Raw genomic sequence first — 21,909 nt, forward strand, 5'->3', positions numbered from 1 at the left:
AAGACAATACTGTACGGCGTACGGGTTATTTTAAGGATATCAAATGCTCAAAAATGTGACGCAAAATTGGACATTTGCATGGTCCACTTCAAGCGTAGGCGAGGCGAGCATTTGTAATACATCGATTTAGGCTGCCCTGAAATTAAAACTATTGAGGACCACACATAGGCTCCACAGTCCCTAAAAGGAAGATGGTTATAATAGTTGTTATCCATGGCTATTACGTAAAGACTCGAATGTGTAATCCTCTAAGCTAAGGTGTTGTTGGGGGAATGGTTGGTATAGCAAATACCCAATCGCTAACGAAGCCTGTGGCTGGCAAAGAGTGAACATGTCCAAAAAACTATCCCTGTCCACTAACTCCTATCCCTACATTCACGTGGTGCAGGCTAGGTTATGCAACCTTGGTTGTTGTACGCAGAAAGCGAAGGGGGAACACGGACACATGCCCGCTCTAAGCTGGCAGCCCCATCAGCGGAATAGAGACCATAGGTTAATAACCCGAAAGTTACAGAAAATGAAAGAAGAAATCGATCTGATGGATTATTAGCAACAACCTTTTACATGAAAACACGGACACGAATCGGAACATGGAATGCATACTGACTCTTGTCTAGCAGGGTAAGCTTGTTCAACTTACAAGGGAAACTAGTCGCCTGAGGTTTGAAATCCTGGGGCTGAGCGAGGTTTGTTGGCCGGACACTGGCGAACACAAGAGGTCGTCGGGGCAAGTCTTGCTTTACTCTGGCATACGAGGTGAAAATACTACTCGAGAAAGAGGACTTGGATTCCTACTGAGTCCAGGGGCGTATGCGGCCCTGATGAAGTGGGAACACAGAAACGAAAGAATAGTCGTGGCCAGATTTAGAACACGGGTTAGAAACCTTACTGCAATCCAGTGCTATGCGCCAATAGATGCTACCTACCCGCAGGAGAAAGAGAGTTTCTACTGCCAGCTGAAGCGCGTGGTTTAGAAAACCCCGAAGGGGGGCATTCAGATCGACTTGGGTAGCTTCACCGCGAAGACGAACATTCCAATTATTTTCACCGCTCACATTCACTTAAAAGTATGGGCATAATCAGTTTTTTTTCACGAAATGACAGTACACGATTTACTTGACGTTCTTCTTTGCGAAAAATCCATTTTAGTATACACTTTTACTACATAAAACTTTGTATGTACTCCTACTTTAGGGAGCAACAGAGCGAGAGCGTAGGTCGAAGTGGATCGGACACACTTTGAGGAGAGGAGCGAACGAGATCTACAGAGAAGCACTCGACTGGAACCTGCAAGGACAACGAAGAAGAGGCAGACCCAGTGGCTCACTACGACGTAGCTTAGCTAGTGACAGCCGGGCTGTTGACGAGAACCTGTCCTGGCGACAGATGAAATCCATGGCGGGTAACCGTTGGCAGTGGAGATCTCTGATTTCAACACTTCGTTCAGTCGGTTCAGCGGACATCTTCCAGTACCTAACTAGAAGTAAGTAATGAAGCCTGTGGGGTACCATGGTATCCTCCAAAGTACTTTGTGCTTGTTCGGTTAATAAGCTCAGATGTAACAGATTTTTTTTCTGAGTATAATGGGACCAAAATATGGATGACCAACTGAAAACATGAACATCAGCTGAACAGCGAATCAAACGATGACATTGGGTCTCGCTTCACTTTCATCCTCGATATCCAGGATCATAGCAAGTCGGCCGAAAGCGACGGCATTGAAATTATACGGCCGTAACTTGAAATAGAAGGTCCGGTAAAGTGGAAGAAGAACCTGACAAGGTCTAAGAAGAGAGAGATGAAAATTCTGCTGGGCTCACTACGAAGGAGGCCCGTCAGTCAGTAAGCACTCTAGTGATAGTCAGTCAGCCTACACAACCTGGTTGTTCCATTCCCCTCGAGTATTCACCGCTATTCTATATTTCGAAGGAAAGTTTTTTCGAACGAAATTTCCGCCAGCAAAATCAAATGGACAAAACATCTCGTTCGAAACAAGTCGAACGAAATGAAGATTCGTTCGAAATGCAGAATAGGGGCTATTATCACGCCCGAAACGCCTTTCGGATTGTCATAGCGTAGCCGAGAAGCCAGCAGGTATACATTCTACAACTGCTCGTACAAGCGGTTTACTTGTGCTTTCGCGCATGGACCAAGGAACTTGGAGAATGAGATTCCCAGGCCTTAATCACCATGTTACCCTGATATTCTAGAAAGACCAGTAACAATGGCAAAACCTCACTGAACCGCAGTTCGATGCTATAAACTGCAACGATTCTTAACGAAGAGTCATGTGCTGTGGACTTTCCGGATTTAAGGTTCTGAATTTAGGAGTTCAGTAGATGTAGTAATAGACATTTACTATAAAATATTTTTTTAAGGGACTGGGCCGGGGAGAACGTAGCACGTAGTTTGACGTAGCATTGACTCGATTGCAAGCAAATAATTGATCCAAGAGTTTGTCCGGTTTACTGAAACGGAGGTTATTTTTGTGTAGTTGTAGCGAGCATGTTTTTTAACTGGCCTTCCACATGTTGGTTGTAGAAACAATTATAGTTCAAGTCAATCTGCCATAATAAATGGTGCTTTCAACTATTTTCGAAGAAATTGACGAAAGTGGATCAGTGTTGTAAATGACAACGCAGATTTAATTAATTAATTTTATTATTTTCTGATAAACCGAAACATTTCAAAAGTTCGAATATGCAAATGAGAGATTCTCTTTACGTCTCCTCTCTTACGCATAAATCTGGATTTAGTTTTCAAAAGGTCGCATAATCAACCCTTTTGCATGCATTATGCGACCTTCTGAAAACTAAAGCCAGAAATGCCCTTTAATGCGTTTATTTCGACTGAATCCGTTGTTAGCGTTATTGGCTGTTGGGTTGAAATGTCTTTATGCCGCCGTAATAAGTGTAAGAGAGGAGACCTTTTGGACCTTTTGAAATGTTGGTCGAGATTTTATGTTTCGAACAAGTTTGTAACTGGTTGTCTATTTTCTAAAAGGTTATCTGATAGTGCTAAACAAGTCGCGCAAAACTCTTCAAAATGCAATATATTACCGCCAATCACCAAAGGATGTATGATTTGGTGGTCTGACTCTTAATGGAACTACAAATTTAAATAGACTGATTAAAATGATGTCCTGATGTCCCTAAGTCATAGTTTTTTTGTCGATAAACATTTCATTTCTTGAAGGCTTGCTATAATAGCTGTAGGGTAAAAAATAATAGTATAGAATATAATATCTCGAAGATGATGATGAAAAGTTTTACTTGTAGTTTAACTGTAATTTTTAGCAAAAAGATTACGGTGTGACTTTATTGGTCAGGCTGGCACCGGAAGTCCACTCCGGGACGCGATCCCACTACTGCTTACCGCGGAGACTTTTAGCTGCTGGTTTTCACCCCTCGCCCGGTTCATCTCTCTTTAGCCAACCTGAATGCATCGGGCTCCCCCATTGCACCCATATTGACGGTCAGCTTAGTGCGGACGTCCCGTCAACATGGACTTACCCGGCGCACAGTGGACCCCAACCTCAAATCAGCCCGTAATCCGACCCGTGAGTAGCCACGTTACAGGAGATGCCAAGCTCCCAGTCGAAGAGCGCTGTTCAGCAGGTCATATATAAGTGATTCGCTTCGATGCTGATATGCTTGCTGGTAAGCGGTTGCCTAGCATAACAAATAAAACCGTTTCTCAATACATATATCATATATTTTCTAAAAATAGACCCGCGAATGTAACGAACACACTCAATGGGAACCATGAATGAACAACCGCTGTCGTTGGCAAAGGTGTAATAAAAAGTACGGACACATATACGATTCGTCTATACTCACATTCGTATTGCATAAAACTATTCCTGCTCTTTAACTTTTTTATTTGCAAATAACAAATAATACTGCAACCAGTGTTTGAACGGGAAAGTTGTTATTATCACTACAGTGGAGCACTTCAGCTGAACATCTCAAACAAAACAATACAATCAGCCATCAGACGTCTTATCAGCTATTCACAAGTGGTTAGTTCGCATTTCACGCCTCGGTAGCTTCGCTGACAGACTACACGGAAAGCTCCCGATAACCCGCTGTCCATCAAATTTTCGGCATTCGGATCATTTTTGATGCTGCGAACCGCGATGCCCGTCAAATTTTGTGCCAATTTGAACTTCATGTTCACCGAAAGTGATGATTTCCTGGAACGGTACCGATTGGCGAAGCAGGCCGGCTTTGATGCCGTGGAGGGAGCCTTTCCACCGGAGCATGTGAGTGCTGCCGAGCTGGCCAGTGTTTGCAGCGAAACCGGGCTGGCGCAAATCCTGATGAACATTTCCACGGGTAAGTCTGGGGTGTTAGATAGGTATGTCCCAATATTCATGGTAAACGGTAATTTATTGATTTTCAGGTAACGTTCCCGACGGTCAGTTTGGCTGTGCCGCCTTCCCGGATCAGTCGGGCAATTTTCGGAAAAACTTAGAACAGACAGTCGAGTGTGCCAAGGCCATCAAGTGCAAAAAGTAAGTTTACTAGAGGTTGTGGTTAATGTTTGTTTAAAAATCATCAAGGAAAGAGCCACTTGTAGAACTGTTTCCCTGTCATAGCTACGGGGATTTTATTTCACCAATAATGCCAGTTCATGCATAAAAATGTTTTAGATGTTTCTTATATGAATGTCTGGGATTGTGTGTGATTTGAAGTATTTAGATACGTATTGTGAGATTTACCTTTAGTTCTCTTTGCATAATCGCGAGTGGAATTGTAGAGAGAAAGAGTTGAACGTATAATAATGAATGTTCTAGTAGAAGATATATTTGGACTATTTATTATATATATTTAGAATATAGAACTCCAACAAGCATCGGTGGTTCAGTGGTAGAATGCTCGCCTGCCACGCGGGCGGCCCGGGTTCGATTCCCGGCCGATGCATCGATTTCTTTTTCATTTGCGTTAAGCTAGAATTGTTATTTATTTTTTATCTGATTTATTTTCCGACTATGTTTTATTGGTTTTAAGTTTTATTAAAATATACGTCAATGAATAATAATGGGAAACAGTAATTTGCTGAATTTCATACCTATCCAAAGTTGAATAATTTAAGTAGTAGTGAAACTATTAAGGCTTTGAGTGTAAAGTAACGTTCATTATCATCTTGTATAAAATTTTAAATAAGCAGAGTTTTAAATACGAGTCAAATTAGGAAGGTTTTCCGTTTTCTTCTACTAAAAATTCTAAATTTTTCGTACTAAAAATTTTTAGTAGAAGAAAACGGAAAACCTTCCTAACTTGACTGGTATTTGAGATTCTGCTAAGACGCTCAACATAATAACTTTAAATTAGAGTTTTAAAGCAAAAAAATATTAAATTGTTTAAGAAAATTCTAGTACTGTCAATTATACACGATACATTTTTACAGAATCCACATAATGGCAGGGAAGCTATCGGTACCGATCACACCAGAGCACGATGCTGCCTATCTGAGTAACCTAAAAACCGCGGCAGCAATTTTGGAAAAAGCAAACATTCTCGGAGTGATTGAACCGATTAACAAGTACGCCGTCCCGGGATATTATCTGGCATGCTACGAAAAAGGTACCACCGGAAAAAACACTTGCTATAACATAGTTCTATTTCACCATACTGCCCCTTCTGACAGCGATTGGCGTCCTGCGTGAGGTAAATAGTCCCAACCTGAAGCTGATGCTGGATATTTTTCATGCTCAACACATCCGGGGCGACATTAGCAATGCCATTAAACAGTACGGACCGTACATTGGCCACGTACAGCTGGCTCAGGTTCCTAACCGTAATGAACCGGACACCGATGGCGAACTAAATTATCGATATTTACTGCATGCACTAGAAAGCAACGGCTACAACGACTGGGTCGGGTGCGAGTATAAACCCAAGGCCGGCACAGTGCAAGGACTCGGCTGGATCCGTGACTTTGGCTACTGGAGCTAGAGCTGACGACGGTCTATGCAGTTGCATTGACTTTCAACTGAACTTTTAGCTCGTTAGAGGTATGCATTTTTTATGAAAGCAAATAAAAGTTATTATTAAAGTTTACACGTCCAATTTCCTATAAAATGACCAGCAGAGATGGAAGCGACTGAATCAGTGTTGAGAGTTCAGAAGAAAAAAAATGGTGATCAAGGAAAGTGACTTCGACGAAGCCCTCGGTTACGCGTTGCTCCGTGACGATATGGGGAATATCTGGGATGCCAACAAGGATCTGCGGATGGTGAATGGAACCATGGATCCGGAGCTGATACAACGAGCAAAGGAACGGGCAATTCGCGCTCAGTTGAATTCAGCGGACGGGGACACTTGCGAGATACATGATCAATTCTATCGAGATCATAAGCTGCTGTTAGTGTTATTTCGAGCGCTTGCTGTTATGCCTATTTTGCGATCTTCTCCTGGACGAATTACGTTCAACTGGAAATCTTGGGCCTCGGTGTATGCTTACTGCTTTTATGCCGTCAGCACTATCGTTGTGTTGATTGTGGGCTACGAGCGGGTTCAGATATTGCAGAACACGAAAAAGTTCGACGAGTATATCTATGGAATTGTGTTTGTCGTATTTCTTGTGCCCCATTTTTGGATTCCATTCGTTGGATGGGGAGTCGCAAAGCATGTTGCTGTGTACAAAACCATGTGGGGAACGTTTCAAGTGCGCTACTATCGTGTAACTGGAACAAACCTGGAGTTTCCACATTTGAAGTTACTGATTGTGATTTTCTCTGTCGGTTGTTTGATCTGCGCCATTATATTTCTTCTATCGTTGAGCTTTTTATTGGACGGATTCAGTCTTTGGCATACGTCGGCCTACTATCATATAATAACGATGCTTAACATGAACAGTTCTCTGTGGTACATTAACTGTCGTGGAATTCGAGTAGCATCGTCGAGCCTGTCTAACCGTTTTCGGAAAGATGTTGCCGTAGAATGTACCGCTGCAACGATCTCCCAGTACCGATTTCTTTGGTTGAATTTAAGTGAATTGCTTCAATTGCTGGGTAATGTCTATGCGCGTACATACTCTACTTACTGTCTTTTCATGTTCGTTAACATCACGGTCGCCATCTACGGTGCTTTTTCGGAAGTAATCGATCACGGGTTTGGATTTTCCTTCAAAGAGATTGGTTTGATCATCGATGCGTTCTATTGTTCGACGTTATTATTTATTTTCTGTGATTGCTCACACAACGCAACTCTTCAGGTCGCTCAAGGAGTACAGAACACTCTGCTGGGAATTAATCTACTAAAGGTTGACCAACCGACACAGAAGGAAATCGATCTGTTCATCCAAGCGATCGAGATGAATCCGGCCATCGTAAGCCTCAAGGGCTATGCAGCAGTCAATCGCGAGCTGCTGACGGCGGTAAGTGCTGGTAGCGGCGTTCGAATAGTTCGAATCAATAAAATATGTTCATTACAGAGCATCGGTACGATTGCGATCTACTTGGTGGTTTTGCTTCAGTTCAAACTGTCACTGATATCGCAACAGATGCCACCGGAGCTACTCCAGACCATCAAGTATCTTCATGAGGCCAACTGATTTATAGTACGACGGTTAATACTTTAAAATACGAAACTAGTAGTGTATAACAATATTACCATCATTAGTTCATGAGTATGTTTTGGAGAAAGGCAATTTTTGTTTTGAGAATATAATAAAGTTCAGTTTAGATAGTAGACATTACAGATTTCAGAGTATCAATAAATGGGTAAACCAATAAGCGAGAATTCATCAAATGATTACACTGCACTGATTACAGAGCTGCTTTTCATACGAGGGACAGGTACCAAGTTTTCTGTAAATCCGTGTAAAAGCGAATTTTGCACTCCTGGTTTCACATGCAAAATCATTTTTAAAACGTCCTAAACTCTTGATTACTTTATTATGGCATCTGAAATTGGTTTTAAGCACCAATAATTAGCATAAGCATAAGCATCGGATACCGCCCGTGTGCTGCTAATCCGTTATTGACCAGGACCGATGAAAAAGCATACTTGGGACAGCATGCTATTCCTCATTGTGCATCCTTATCAGAACCCTGCATGCTGATCAATACCGACGCCGGCCACGTCCGAAAGCGGGTCCTGGTGGGATGGTAAGGAATATTAATCCAATACTTGTTGCTACTAAAGACCAGGATATCCTCTGCATCTTCCCAAGTATTTCGGGAAAGGAATTGTTACTAGTAGATGGACGGAGCTAGATATTCGAAAATATTGGTTTTAAGCACCAATAATTTTACCAAATATGGATGTATGATTACCTTTTTGTTTAAATACAAACAACACTTCATTTATTCAATAGCATTTAATTTTTATTGCGGGATCTCCCTCTCCTTGTGCTTTTTACAGCTGTATATTGAGTATTTTGTCTCGTATATTTATCTCAATAAACTAATACTCAACTAATTTTGTCACATCCAAATATGCCTACATCAGTTTACAATACGCTTCAGCTACTTGGAACTCGAAATCAATAGTGTACTTTAACTTTATCGGTGGTTAAACATTAATATTAGTTTTCCGATTTTATTGTGAATTACCTACTTGTGTACATTAAAAATATTACCATGAAAAGTGTCGACAAAGTGTTATAAACAAGTAAAAATAGTGCAAAGTAGAATATTTCTTTAAGCTTGTTTTCCTTTGGGAGAGGCAATAGTTTTTAGCAAAAAAAGATTACGGTGTGACTCTATTGGTCAGGCTGGCACCGGAAGTCCACTCCGAGACGCGATCCCACTACTGCGTACCGCGGAGACTTTTAGCTGCTGATTTTCACCCCTCGCCCGGTTCATCTCTCTTTAGCCAACCTGAATGCATCGGGCTCCCCCATTGCACCCATATTGACGGTCAGCTTAGTGCGGACGTCTCGTCAACATGAACTTACCCGGCGCACAGTGGACCCCAACCTCAAATCAGCCCGTAATCCGACCCGTGAGTAGCCACGTTACAGGAGATGCCAAGCTCCCAGTCGAAAAACGCTGCTCAGTAGGCCATCTAGGCCATGTGCTGCACTGCTGATGCTAGCTGGCTTGGCGGTTGCCTAGTTTTTTTTCGAAAAATTTATATATAGCTATGATTATGTTACGATGGTTACGGTCCGAAACGGAAAATGTGATTCGAATCAAGTCTACATGTTGCACCGTTTTCGATTAATCGCAAAATAAACAAATAGCGTAACAAACAGCGTAAAAAGCGAGTTCAGCTTATTTTTTCTCTATAAAAGTTGGTTCAACTAAAATGATTCCGAAATTCTAGAATCATGATGTTAAATAGACTTTGTTATGAACCGCTTAGAGTATCACAGTAACCCAACAAACATTTCTGCTGTATTATTGCTTATTAAGCGCTTTATTCCTGAACATTGGCTGTATATCAGTTCAGCAATCTACTGTTCAAATAAAATGTTTGTTGGGAATCTCATTATTGTAAATTGAAATTATTTTGAAGTTCACTTTGAATGAATTTAATATGCAGTTTCGGATCACAAATACCACAGTTCTGTGATTTAATTTTACATACTTTTACATTTTACACTGAAGTCACTTTGTATGCGACTATTTTTACACGAATTTCAGGATTCATGCGGTTTTTTGCAGGAATTTCGGAATATACGCGAATGTGCCCTTTCAGTCAATATTTACGCGTAGTTTTGAAATTTACGAGGTAGTTTTCATGCGAAATTTTGAATTTAAGCGGTTTTTTACGCGAATTTTAAAATTTACGCGATTTTTTCGCGAATTTCGTAATTAATGTTTTTATTTATTAACTTACGCCGTAATTTACGCGGTTTTTTGTTTACGCGAATGTATCCTTCGCGTAAAAAGATACTAGAGTGTAATGGAATAATGCCCTATCGCGAAATTTGTATCACTAAAAGATTAGAAATTGATAAGAAAAAAGAAATTCAACAATTTTCTTTGGGGTGAAATTATAGTGTTTGAGTTCTCCAACACTGCGAAAAATTTTATACAGATCATGATGAACAAAAACTACGCTACCTATCGATTGCAGAGTTTTTAATTCATAACTTATAGTTATGCGCCTTTTGCTCGTATAACTAGCTGAAGCCATGTAAGCGTGTATCAACGATGTCTTCGAAGTTATGATCGCCTGGTAGCGCAGATTTAGCGAAATCAATCTTATTGGAATAGTAAAAATAGTTTTGAAAATTGGACAACTCCCTAGAACATTACGGCTCCATAGCTCAGTTGGTTAGAGCGTCGTGCTAATAACGCGAAGGTCGTGAGTTCGATCCTCTCTGGAGCCAACTCTTTTTTTTACTCGCTTAATGCACGGTGTCTGTTTAGTTGCTGAGTAACCAACCAGATTTAGCGGATTGATATTATTGTAACAAAATCAAAGACAAATATTTTTTGTCTCTAGTATCCTCTCTTTTCAATCGTATTTTGTTTGCAAAACTGATGTGATTTAAAATTCTACCTAAGTATTTACTAGTAGTAGGAATTAACAAAAGAGAAATGCAGTATCCCCCCGCTAATCTGATACCCAACAATTCGACGACTCAATAGCCCGGATCTTGCTAATCTGAAAATTCCGCATTAAAAAGTATTGTACTAAATTTCTTTCAATCGAACACTATACTTTCGTTCGACGTCTCTGTTAGAGTCAGAATGGTACTCCTAATTAAATGGAAATAGTAAATTGTGCTCCTTCTAACTACGTTCGATTTTGCCATGACTTCAAATTGATTTTCGCTATGCTCAATAGATTGATGTGCTAGTGCTTATTTATTTCGAAACTGACTAAACAAAATCACATTTCAAATCCACACTGAGATTGGTTTGACTGCCGAATTATCGAGTCAAAATTCGGTAATCCGGCTATAAGTTTGTCGGACTAGCCGGGTGGTATAATAATAATAATAATAATAATAAGAGAGGGTTTTTTTATTCAGTTTGTAAAAGATAGGTGAGGAAAAACATAAAGACATAAATAAAGGATAAAACCCCATTTAATCCACCTAGTGGAGAAAAGAACCTTTGTTATACCAACTTATTTGTCATTTGATATGGGTATTTCCAGCTCAAATATTTTTTATGGAAATATTAGGTTTCTTATTCTTATTCTTATTCTTATTAATACTATTACAGCCACAATAAAGAATTCCTGGAAATATCTTCGGTGTCCACCGGTTACTGAAAATTTTGAATTGTTTTAGAAAAACTAGAAAAATTTCCCTGTCGGATGCAATTGGTTTCATCTAAAAATGTCTTATTTTGTAGAAGTAATGGCCGTTTGAATTTCGTCAAAATTTTGTCGGTCCCGATCATTCTGTCTAACCCCTGTTGTTCAAAGGGGCTAAAAAAAGTGTCTTGAATACTAGGAATTACGAAGTCAAAAAAAAGATTGGCTCCAGAGAGGATCGAACTCACGACCTTCGCGTTATTAGCACGACGCTCTAACCAACTGAGCTATGGAGCCATGTATTGATCGGTTTGAAAAATGTTTTATTTAATTCTTACTTCTTAACCATTGCTAACGTTTTCCTTTCAGCTAGTTTATTCAGTGCTACCAGATATTTCATCTCGTTTTGCCCCCAATTCAGATTGTTTTAAACAATTGTTAACTCTCCTGTTTGCTAAATAAGTTAATCAAAAGGTATTTGAAAATTTTACCAAAATTGAAGCATTTTATAAATGGTTTGATACGAATGGTATGACCATTTTATTCCAACTGATCTCAACTGGCATTGATGCTAAAATGAAGTCAAATTTACTGTAAAGAGTAACTTAAATTACCTACTGAATAAGAAAATTTTATCATCAATAACAAAAGTAGATCGTCAACGCTGGAGATGAGACACAAACGTAAAACGAACTACACGGATACAGTAATGACCCGATTTTGTCACCCCCATGATGAATTTAGGGGTGACAAAAACGGGGCAGTGACTAAATCGGGTATTTTTTCAATTTTTTATTTTTTTGCAGATAACTTAGAACGAACTACATATACTTCATTCTGATCACTTTTAGGACTTTTCCTTCTACCTCTCTGTGGACATTTGTCACCTTTTCACAGCACTCCCAAAGGTATGAAAACACGCGTTTTTTAATTGCGCCAAAATGGTTGATTATACTGGTTAACTATGTTCAGAGAAATTTCACAGCGTAAGAAGCTCTTTCTTATGGTATGAACGATTCTTTGATTAACCCCCCTAAAAGTAAGACAGAATATTTATTTTTCAAGCAGTAAGAGATAGAGCAAAACAATGTTCTACAAAACTTTTGAGAAGATTATTATAAAGAACTTTGCCAAAGAAAGTAACCTTCTAGCTATTATAGTTGTGGAGATAAGAAACAACTTTTGTGGAAACTCCACGATAATCAACTTGTTGAACACAATTCTTTTCACAGTGTTTTAACACATTTGACATACTAAGCTTTCGATAAATCAAAAGCGTGACAAAATCGGGTAAAAAACGTGACAAAATCGGGGGTGACAAAATCGGGTCAAAAACGTGACAAAATCGGGGGTGACAAAATCGGGGAGTGACAAAATCGGGGAGTGACAAAATCGGGTTACCACTGTATATGATTACATACGCAATTAGTTATTATTGGTTCTTTACTTCTTTAGGTATTTATAGCTAGCAGGGCGGTGCATTATGAAAATAATATCAATATGAAGAGCTATTTTTGTTGCTGCTCGACTAGGAGCTTGATGGTTATTCTTGCACCGTTCCTAATTCCCACGATGAGCGTATCAATTACGAGTACGAATGAAGTAGAATTGAAGTCATCTAACATGCATTTAAATTCTATAAAGGGAGATGAACCGGGCGTAAGCCTAGGACCGCAAAAAGTTTCCGGTGTCACCCTAACAAAAAAAAATTAAACCGTTTATCATTTCTGCATAAATGATATCGCTAAAGAATACAAAATACATCAGATATAGTAAACAAACCACGGATGGAATGCAGTTGGATGAATCGGGTTCATTCGTAAGTCAGCGTTCTCTAGCATACGCTCACCAGCGAGTATAAAAACAAAATAATCTTGTTTCCCCTGTGTTCAGTTGTTATTCGTACCAGGCAAAATTTACCGTCACCCTATTGAAAGGATAAAATGAATGCATGCTAATTATACATTTCTGATTGGGATGTCATATAGCAGTATTTCAGGATTTTTTATTCTTGGCGACTACTTTGGTGGCATGAATGAATGTACAATTCCAATAAGATAGTGTGAGGGTATCGTTCCAATGAGATAAACAGTATTGGAGGTAGGTATAGCTGCAATCATCTTTTCATTTCATTCTTTCCTTTTAGTTGAGTTCCAAGACGCAGCTTATAAGTAATCAAAACGCACTCGATACACATCTGCCCGGCTAGCTCAGTCGGTAGAGCATGAGACTCTTAATCTCAGGGTCGTGGGTTCGAGCCCCACGTTGGGCGGAATCCTTTTTGCCGAAGTGGTTCTTTTTTATCGTTTTTTTCAGTAAAATTCTATTTGTTTTTTAGTACTCTGATTGAGGTGGTAGGTGCTGCTGTATACCTACACTGAAACGAGGACGACCATGGTATCTCGTACCATTTTGCAGAAAACCCTTACTTTTTGAAAGTACCATGAAAAAGCTATTCAAATTTATTATGATTCTTGTAGGTACAAAGTTACAAGCAACATGTTTTTACCACATTTTATGGGCGATTTTACCACATTTTATGGAAGGTAATGTCTAGTAATTTTGATTACGAATCAGTTTTTGTTATGCATCGGAATACCGCCGTAAGTAACGTATAGGAATTTTGACTAGAACAATGCTTAAGCTAAACAAAAATCTTTTCTATCAAAATTAACTAGTGCGTCCTTTCAATTTTATCCTCTAATATGGTAACATTTATCATGTTCCTTGTTTCAGTGTACTGTAATTTTTTAGGTTTCTTTAGAATAATAGCTGATTTCTGTAACTTGCCAACTTTTAATTAATTATAATATTGGTCCTTGCAAAATAATAAAAATTAGCTTTACTGGTTAACGAACCGCGGAGAAATCGTGTTGGGTATAGTAAAACTTTCGAGTGTGTTAGTTGAATTCTGTGCTCTTCGTAGTCCGTAACTATCCAAGCTGAAGAAGGTTACAATTAGAAGCCGAAATACACGTAATAGGGCTACGGACCCTCTTCGTCATACGTAAACACGATGCACACTTTATTGCGAGTTTTTATAAGAATTAATCCACAAGTACTCAAGTTTTTTACACCAGATAAACATCTTGCCTGTACATGTACCGTGAACGCAGGTAATTCCGATCAGTTCCTAATTCCGATCACTCAACCTAAGTAATCGATTTTTAAAAAATTGAATTAAAATACATAGTTCAAGGGCAAGCTTTGATCATGAGCATCATGATCAACTATGGTTTTTGCTTCAATCTTTTAAAAATTGATAACTTTAGTTGAGTGATCGGAATTAGGAGCTGATCGGAATTACCTGCGTTCACGGTATACCCATTTAGGCTGAAAAAATATTTCGGAACTTACATTTCTGAGTGGAACAATTTTTCATGCTCCAGCGGGAGTTCGTCATACGCAAATTCACTTCGTCATAAGCAAGATTTCTTTCGTTTATCATGGACAGACAGCAATTATTTACAATAATCTATGCACCTATTCTTTGAGCCGTGTCCAAGAGCTACCCAGCTACTATAAAAAGAATGGAAATAGTTTGAATCACAGCTCAAAATTTCAAGTAGTTATTCTTCGTCATACTCAAGCTTCTCTTCGTCATACTCAAAAGTGATAGAAAAACCAAGAGGACTATTTTTTCTATTTTTTGAACAAATAGTGAAAACCCGATTTAATCCACCTGATGAGGTGATATACTATATCATTTATCATTTAAGTTTTTTTAAAGTCGGAACATAATTCAACTTTTATCATTATTTTATCATCATCGTAGTTAGCATCAATACATATGCATGTCTATGTAATATACTGATTAATTTGTATAATATTTGAAATCAATCAAAAAATAGTGTGTAAAGTTCTTGGGCAGGATTAATATTTAAGGGGGAACCCTCAATGGAAAGTCGAAAAACTTGATTGTTATGCATGTTCAGGAGTTTTTTACCTTGAGAAATGTTGAGCCCAAAGTATTTTTCGGAACGTGGTCTCGTTGAGAATTTACAATAAAATTGTGGGATCGCTTGAAGGGAAGTGCAGTGCTGTACAATAGTTTATACGCGCTCTCCTCGAAACCATATGTTTTCATCGACGGTGCGTGTATTTCAGTATCTAGAGGATCATTTTGACTGATTTTTTTTTTGACGAGTAAAAATTAATTATCTAAATTGTGACGTAGCCGCTTTTCGATATCTCAATTTTTCAATTTTCGCTGCATTTAAAAAAAATCCTTACACTTCGCAACTAGTAAGAGGTTGATAGTTACTATGTATACCAAAGTTGCTTAGGAGACACTGTACTTTTTTGGACGCATTTAAAAAACAAAAATTTGTAACACCCTAATAGGTAGATTTACGGTCACTCTAATAGTGTAAAAAGTTGCGCCATATTTTTTAAATAAACTCTTCCAAAGACACACCACGGGGAAGGAAAGACGGGGTTATCTGCCCTATCTACAAGAAAGGTGATAAGCTGGATTGTGAGAACTACCGAGCCATCACTATCCTGAATGCCGCCTACAAAGTGCTGTCCCAAGTCCTCTTTCATCGACTATCGCCAATAGCCAATAGATTTGTGGGAAGTTACCAGGCCGGCTTCATGGAGGGTCGGTCTACAACAGACCAAATCTTCACCCTGCGGCAGATCCTCCAGAAGTGCCGCGAATTCCGAGTCCCCACGCACCACCTGTTCATCGATTTCAAAGCCGCATATGATAGCGTAAACCGACAAGAGCTATGGAAAATTTTGGACGAAAACGGCTTTCCGGGTAAGCTTACTAGACTTATCATGGCTACGATGGATGGGATCCAGTGCTGTGTGAGAATCTCGGGTGGATTGTCGGACCCATTCGAATCTCGCAGGGGACTTCGACAAGGAGATGGTCTTTCCTGCCTGCTATTCAACATTGCGCTTGAAGGTGTTATAAGGCGAGCGGCGATCGAAATGCGGGGCACGATTTTCAACAAATCCAGTCAATTTATCTGCTTTGCTGACGACGTGGATGCTGTCGGCAGAACATTTGAGGCGGTGGAAGATCAGTACACCAGACTGAAACGCGAAGCAGAGAAGATTGGATTGCAGATAAATACGTCTAAAACGAAGTATATGCTGGCGGGCGGAACCGAGCGCGACAGGGCTCGCTTGGGCAGCACCGTGGTAATCGACGGGGATGAGTTCGAGGTAGTCGACGAGTTCGTATACCTTGGCTCGCTGGCAACAGAGGACAACAATACCAGCCGTGAGATTAAAAGACGTATTATCAGCGGAAGTCGGGCCTACTACGGACTCCACAAACACTTGCGGTCGAACAATCTGAGCCCCCGTACAAAGTGCACACTGTACAAAACGCTAATTAGACCGGTTGTCCTCTACGGGCACGAAACGTGGACATTGCTAGAAGAGGACCTACGAGCACTCGGAGTTTTCGAACGGCGGGTGCTAAGAACCATCTTTGGCGGAGTGCAAGAGAACGGTGTATGGAGGCGAAGAATGAACCACGAGCTCGCGCGTCTCTACGGCGAACCAAGTATTCAGAAAGTGGTTAAAGCTGGACGGATACGTTGGGCAGGACATGTTGCTAGAATGCCGGACAACTATCCTGCAAAAATGGTTTTCGCATCAAATCCGGTAGGAACAAGACGAAGAGGGGCACAGCGAGCGAGGTGGCAAGACCAGGTGGAGCGAGATCTGGCGAGCACTGGGTGCCCGCGGAACTGGAGATCAGTTGCCATGGACCGAAACAGATGGAGAAATTATACTGCGCAGGCCTTGTCATAAGACGTTAGGCCAATTAAGTGAAGTGAAGACACACCACCTGCAAAATAAAGCATTTTTGCGCTAGAGCACATGATCGCGTTTTTTCTATTTGGTTCATATCAATAAAGTTTGCTTAAATAATTTCATCAATGTTTTTCAAATAACTTTTGACTAGTAAGGCCAATTCTAATAAGATTTAGCAGATATGTTCACAGCATTAAGGCCTCTCGTTTGATACTAAGATAATTGAAATCTGATTAATTATCTGGTTAAAACCCTTGAATGAATAATTGTAAATTTTATTATGCTGTACACGACTGCTCATAACTTTCAAATTAAACATCCAATCAAAAAACAAATCAATGGTGATCTATAAGGCTAAATTACCTACCCAATGAGACTAATAGCGCATAAATCGGTTTGGCCATTTCTGAGAAACGTTCGACTAATTTACACCTTGAAAAAGCACATTTTTAAGCATAACTTTTGAACCACTTGATTGTTTTCGATGAAACTCTCCCTAAAAAAAATTTGCAGTAGCAAGAGCCTTCATTTGATACTAAAATTGTTGTCAGGTCACGTAATTTTTACATTTTTGCTTATAACTTTTAAACAAAATGTCGGACCACCAAACAATTCAATAGTGATCTACAAGGTGATAACATCTTTCAAATAAGCGTAATGCAAACGAATCGGTTCAGCCATCTCCAAGAAACAGACGACTAAAGTCAAGCGTAACATACACACATACATACATACACACACACACACACACACACACACACACACACACACACACACACACACACACACACACACACACACACACACACACACACACACACACACACACATACACACACACGCTCACACACACGCACACACGCACACACACACACACACACACACACACGCACACACACACGCACACACGCACACACACACACGCACACACACACACACACACACACACACACACACACACACACACACACACACACACAGTATCCAGTATCTCGAAATAAGGAAAAATGAAATCATCGAAAAATGACTTGAAACCATATTGTGCAATAGATTATGTAGAGAGAGGAAATTCGAAAATATAAAGCGCGCGGATTTAACAGAAAAAAGGAATACAAGCGTCGGGTGCTTTTTTTCAGCTGAGGTTTCAATCGTTTCTGAAACAGTAACAAGAGTTATGTTTGAACTGGCAAGAGACAAGACAGTATAGGCAGGGCACGCGCCAGAAACTGCCGATGTCCAGTGAAAGGTTAATGTCCTAAAGTTTGCAAAACATTCTATACAAAAACGTAGAGGTAAAAATATATATGTTTTTCAATAAACAATCTCCATAAAACGGAGTTTAAAATTCGCGAATGGCGCGAAAAGCGCAAAGGAAGGATTAGCCAACTGTCATGCGATTTCCGATTGACGATGCAATTGTATATATGTAGTTTAGGGATGTACGTTGAAGTTTGCGTCGCTGTCTGACGGAGAACCTCCATTCTTAAACTGTCTCTCATAATATTTTCCAGTAAATGTGTTGAAAAAATGAACATCCCGTTTAGAATTCGGTCGACAACTTAAACAGGAAGTAGAACCGCGCGTCTATAAAACGGAATATTAAACAGTGCTTTGCAGTATGAGACAAGAAATATAAAAAAGAACAAGAAGCGTTACATTGATTTTAATCAATGTTTTTCAACGCTTATGAAGACCGTATTATGCTGTGACTTGAGGTACGTTGTGGGCTTGCAAACAATAAGAATAATCGAAAATACTGCAATGCAAGTTATATGGAAACTAGCTGACCCGACAAACTTCGTATTGCCACAAATTAACCTGTGTTGTACATAAATCATGAATCTCGGATGATCTTTGTCACTATCTCGAGTTTTGCAAGCCCCCCAGTGGGCGGCGGTTCCATTTGCTTGATTAGTTCTAAAGTTATGAGCAAATTCGTATTTCGTTTGAATGGGAGCCCCCCCCCCCTCCTAAAAAGGTAAGAAGTCCTAATTCATCATGGGAAAAATGGTTGCCTCCAAAAACACCCACATGCCAAATATGGTTCCATTTGCTTGATTAGTTCTCGAATTATGAGGAAATTTGTATTTCATTTGTGTAGAAGCCCCCCCTCTTGAAGTGTGGAAGGATCCTAATTCACCGTAGAAAATATTTTTGCCTCCAAAAACCTCCACATGCCGAATTTGGTTCTATTTGCTTGATTAGTTCTCGAGTTATGGGGAAATTTGTATTTCATTTGTATTGGAGCCCCCCTCCTAATGTGGGAAGAGGTCCTAATTCATCACAGAAAAAATTCTTGCCTCCAAAAACACCTACACGCCAAATTTGGTTCCATTTGCTGGATTAGTTCTCGAGTTATGAGGAAATTTGTATTTCGTTTGTATAGGACCCCCCCTCCAATTCATCATTGAAAAAAAAATTGTCTCCAAAAACACACACATGCCAAATTTGGTTCAATTCGCTTGCTTAGTTCTCGAGTTATGAGGAAATTTGTATTTCATTTGTACAGGAGCCCCTCCTCTTAAAGTGGGGAGGGGTCCTAATTCACCATAGAAAATTTTCTTGCTCTCGAAAACCTTCACATGCCAAATTTGGTTGCATTTGCTTGATTAGTTCTCGAGTTATGAGGAAATTTGTATGGAAGTCCCCCCTCTTAAAGGGGAGAGGAGTTATAATTCCTCTTATAAAGAGGGGAGGGGTCTCAATTCACCATAGAATAAATTCTTGTCACCAAAAAAACACCCACATGCCAAATGTTGTTCTATTTGCTTGATTAGTTCTCGAGTTAGGAGGAAATTTGTATTTCATTTGTACAGGAGCCCCCCCTCTTAGAGTGGGGAGGGGTCCTAATTCATCGTAGAAAATTTTCTTGCCCTCGAAAACCTTCACATGCCAAAGTTGGTTCCATTTGCTTGATTAGTTTTCGAGTTATGAGGAAATTTGTATGGAAGCCCCCCCTCTTAAAGGGGAGAGGAGTTACAATTCCCCTTATAAAGAGGGAGGGGTCTCAATTTACCATAGAATAAATTCTTGTCACCGAAAATACCCACATGCCAAATTTGGTTCTATTTGCTTGATTAGTTCTCGAGTTATGAGGAAATTTGTATTTCATTTGTATAGGAGCCCCCCCTCCTAAAGTGGGGAGAGGTTCTTATTCATCATAGAAAACATTCTTGCCTCCAAAAACACCTACATGCCAAATTTGGTTCCAGTTGCTGGATTAGCTCTCGAGTTATAAGGAAATTTGTATTTCGTTTGTATAGGAGCCCCCCCCCCTCTTAAAGTGGGGAGGGGTCCCAATTCATCATAGAAAAAAATTTTGTCTTCAAAAACACACACATGCCAAATTTGGTTCCATTTGCTTGATTAGTTCTCGAGTTATGAGGAAATTGGTATTTCATTTGTACAGGAGCCCCCCCTCTTAAAGTGAGGAGGGGTCCTAATTCAACATAGAAAATTTTCTTGCCCTCGAAAACCTTCACATGCCAAATTTGGTTCCATTTGCTTGAATAGTTCTTGAGTTATGAGGAAATTTGTATGGAAACCCCCCCTCTTAAAGGGGAGAGCAGTTATAATTCCCCTTATAAAGAGGGGAGGGGTCTCAAATTACTCTAGAATAAATTCTTGTCACCGAAAACACCCACATGCCAAATTTGGTTCTATTTGCTTGATTAGTTCTCGAGTTATGCAGAAATTTGTGTTTCATTTGTATGGGAGCCCCCCCTCTTAGTGGGGGGAGGGGTCTCTAACCATCACTAAAACCTTTCCTGGCCCCAAAAACCTCTACATGCAAATTTTCACGCCGATTGGTTCAGTAGTTTTTGATTCTATAAGGAACACAGGACAGACAGACAGACAGACAGACAGACAGAAATCCTTCTTTATAGGTATAGATGGCATCAAGTGACAGTGCTTAAGTTTTATGCTTGCCCAGCCAACATGGACGGCAGACACGTTCGTAGACTTCCTAATCTGGAAGTGCTTTTGGTAGAGACCAACTCTACCATTTATCAGTGGGCATGTCGCTTGGACGCCACCAGTTCTTCCGTTCCGTTATCGATTACGGCACAATGATTGGTAATTTGTTTGGTTTTCCGCGTTTTCTTCGTGATTGGTGAATCTCTTATTTTCGATGGTTCCGCGCTTTATGACTTTCCATATTGAGAATTGAACGGTAAATGTGTATTGTTTTGCATGCTGTCAAATCAATTGTCAAGTTTTTAATTAGGTGCGTCTTTATTATAATGGTGCATATCACAATTAAGTGTTTGCTGAGCTTGAAATATTTCCGCTGCCTGTCAATAGCCGCGCATTTCAAACAATCCAAGTTTAATCCTATAAACTTTTCAATTCCAAATCCACTTTTGGCTTGATCGCCAATTTTGAGCGTAATAAAAACTATACTCTTCTACCTGTCTACCTATAGTGTTCACCAAGTTTCAGCTAAATCCAATCTATTTAAAGGCAAACTCTTTTAAGAGCGTAGTGTACTGTTTTTCTTTTTTTGAATACTTTAATATAATAAGAGACAAAAACAAACAAGAAATACACATGAAGTTAGTCAAAAAAAAGTCTCAACTTTTCATAGTTTGTACACTTTTTCTGATTTTTGTAATGAATTTGGAGATACCTTTCAATTACTTTTCGACTTAAGACTAGAAATAATATGCCCTTTTATCACGATTATATTACACAAATCCAAAAATATGTTCATAAAAAGAAAATTAAAAGATATTGAAAAAAGCTTAATATTGTCTGGCGAATTTGTACTGTGAAACAATTATTTTGTTTAGTAAATAACGCGCTGCACAAACGAATTGCCTGGATCCTGTAGCAGAGTACGGCACGAAAGATGGATTTTACCACATGCATCGATTGGAATTACTTATAATTTTACTCCTAGCATGGAACATTGAAAATCATTCATTCGGATAATTACCGTCAGCTGAAATCGTTAAAACTG

The 21,909-nt window shown here is 39.6% G+C and overlaps 2 protein-coding genes and 4 non-coding genes across 6 annotated transcripts; 5 read left to right on the plus strand and 1 right to left on the minus strand.

Annotated features, from left to right (window-relative positions):
• The first annotated feature begins 3,960 nt into the window (after positions 1-3,960).
• On the plus strand, positions 3,961-6,060 carry LOC128734468 (putative hydroxypyruvate isomerase). The gene is made up of 4 exons (XM_053828691.1): positions 3,961-4,337; positions 4,405-4,516; positions 5,413-5,588; positions 5,653-6,060. Exons 1-4 carry the CDS (start codon positions 4,124-4,126, stop codon positions 5,958-5,960), a joined length of 810 nt encoding a protein of 269 aa, XP_053684666.1. The 5' UTR covers positions 3,961-4,123; the 3' UTR covers positions 5,961-6,060.
• On the plus strand, positions 4,855-4,925 carry Trnag-gcc (transfer RNA glycine (anticodon GCC)). Its single transcript has one exon. It is a non-coding gene; the product is annotated as a tRNA-Gly (tRNA).
• Positions 6,061-6,123: 63 nt separating the features above from the next.
• LOC128734437 (gustatory and odorant receptor 22-like) lies at positions 6,124-7,648 on the plus strand. Its single transcript, XM_053828641.1, has 2 exons — positions 6,124-7,383; positions 7,441-7,648. Exons 1-2 carry the CDS (start codon positions 6,142-6,144, stop codon positions 7,558-7,560), a joined length of 1,362 nt encoding a protein of 453 aa, XP_053684616.1. The 5' UTR covers positions 6,124-6,141; the 3' UTR covers positions 7,561-7,648.
• A 2,568-nt stretch (positions 7,649-10,216) lies between these two features.
• Positions 10,217-10,290, plus strand: Trnai-aau (transfer RNA isoleucine (anticodon AAU)). The gene has a single exon. It is a non-coding gene; the product is annotated as a tRNA-Ile (tRNA).
• A 1,101-nt stretch (positions 10,291-11,391) lies between these two features.
• Trnai-aau (transfer RNA isoleucine (anticodon AAU)) lies at positions 11,392-11,465 on the minus strand. The gene has a single exon. It is a non-coding gene; the product is annotated as a tRNA-Ile (tRNA).
• A 1,902-nt stretch (positions 11,466-13,367) lies between these two features.
• Trnak-cuu (transfer RNA lysine (anticodon CUU)) lies at positions 13,368-13,440 on the plus strand. The gene has a single exon. It is a non-coding gene; the product is annotated as a tRNA-Lys (tRNA).
• Positions 13,441-21,909: the final 8,469 nt, after the last annotated feature.

This window comes from Sabethes cyaneus, chromosome 1, assembly GCF_943734655.1.
Source record: "Sabethes cyaneus chromosome 1, idSabCyanKW18_F2, whole genome shotgun sequence".
Taxonomy (NCBI): Eukaryota; Metazoa; Arthropoda; class Insecta; order Diptera; family Culicidae; genus Sabethes; species Sabethes cyaneus.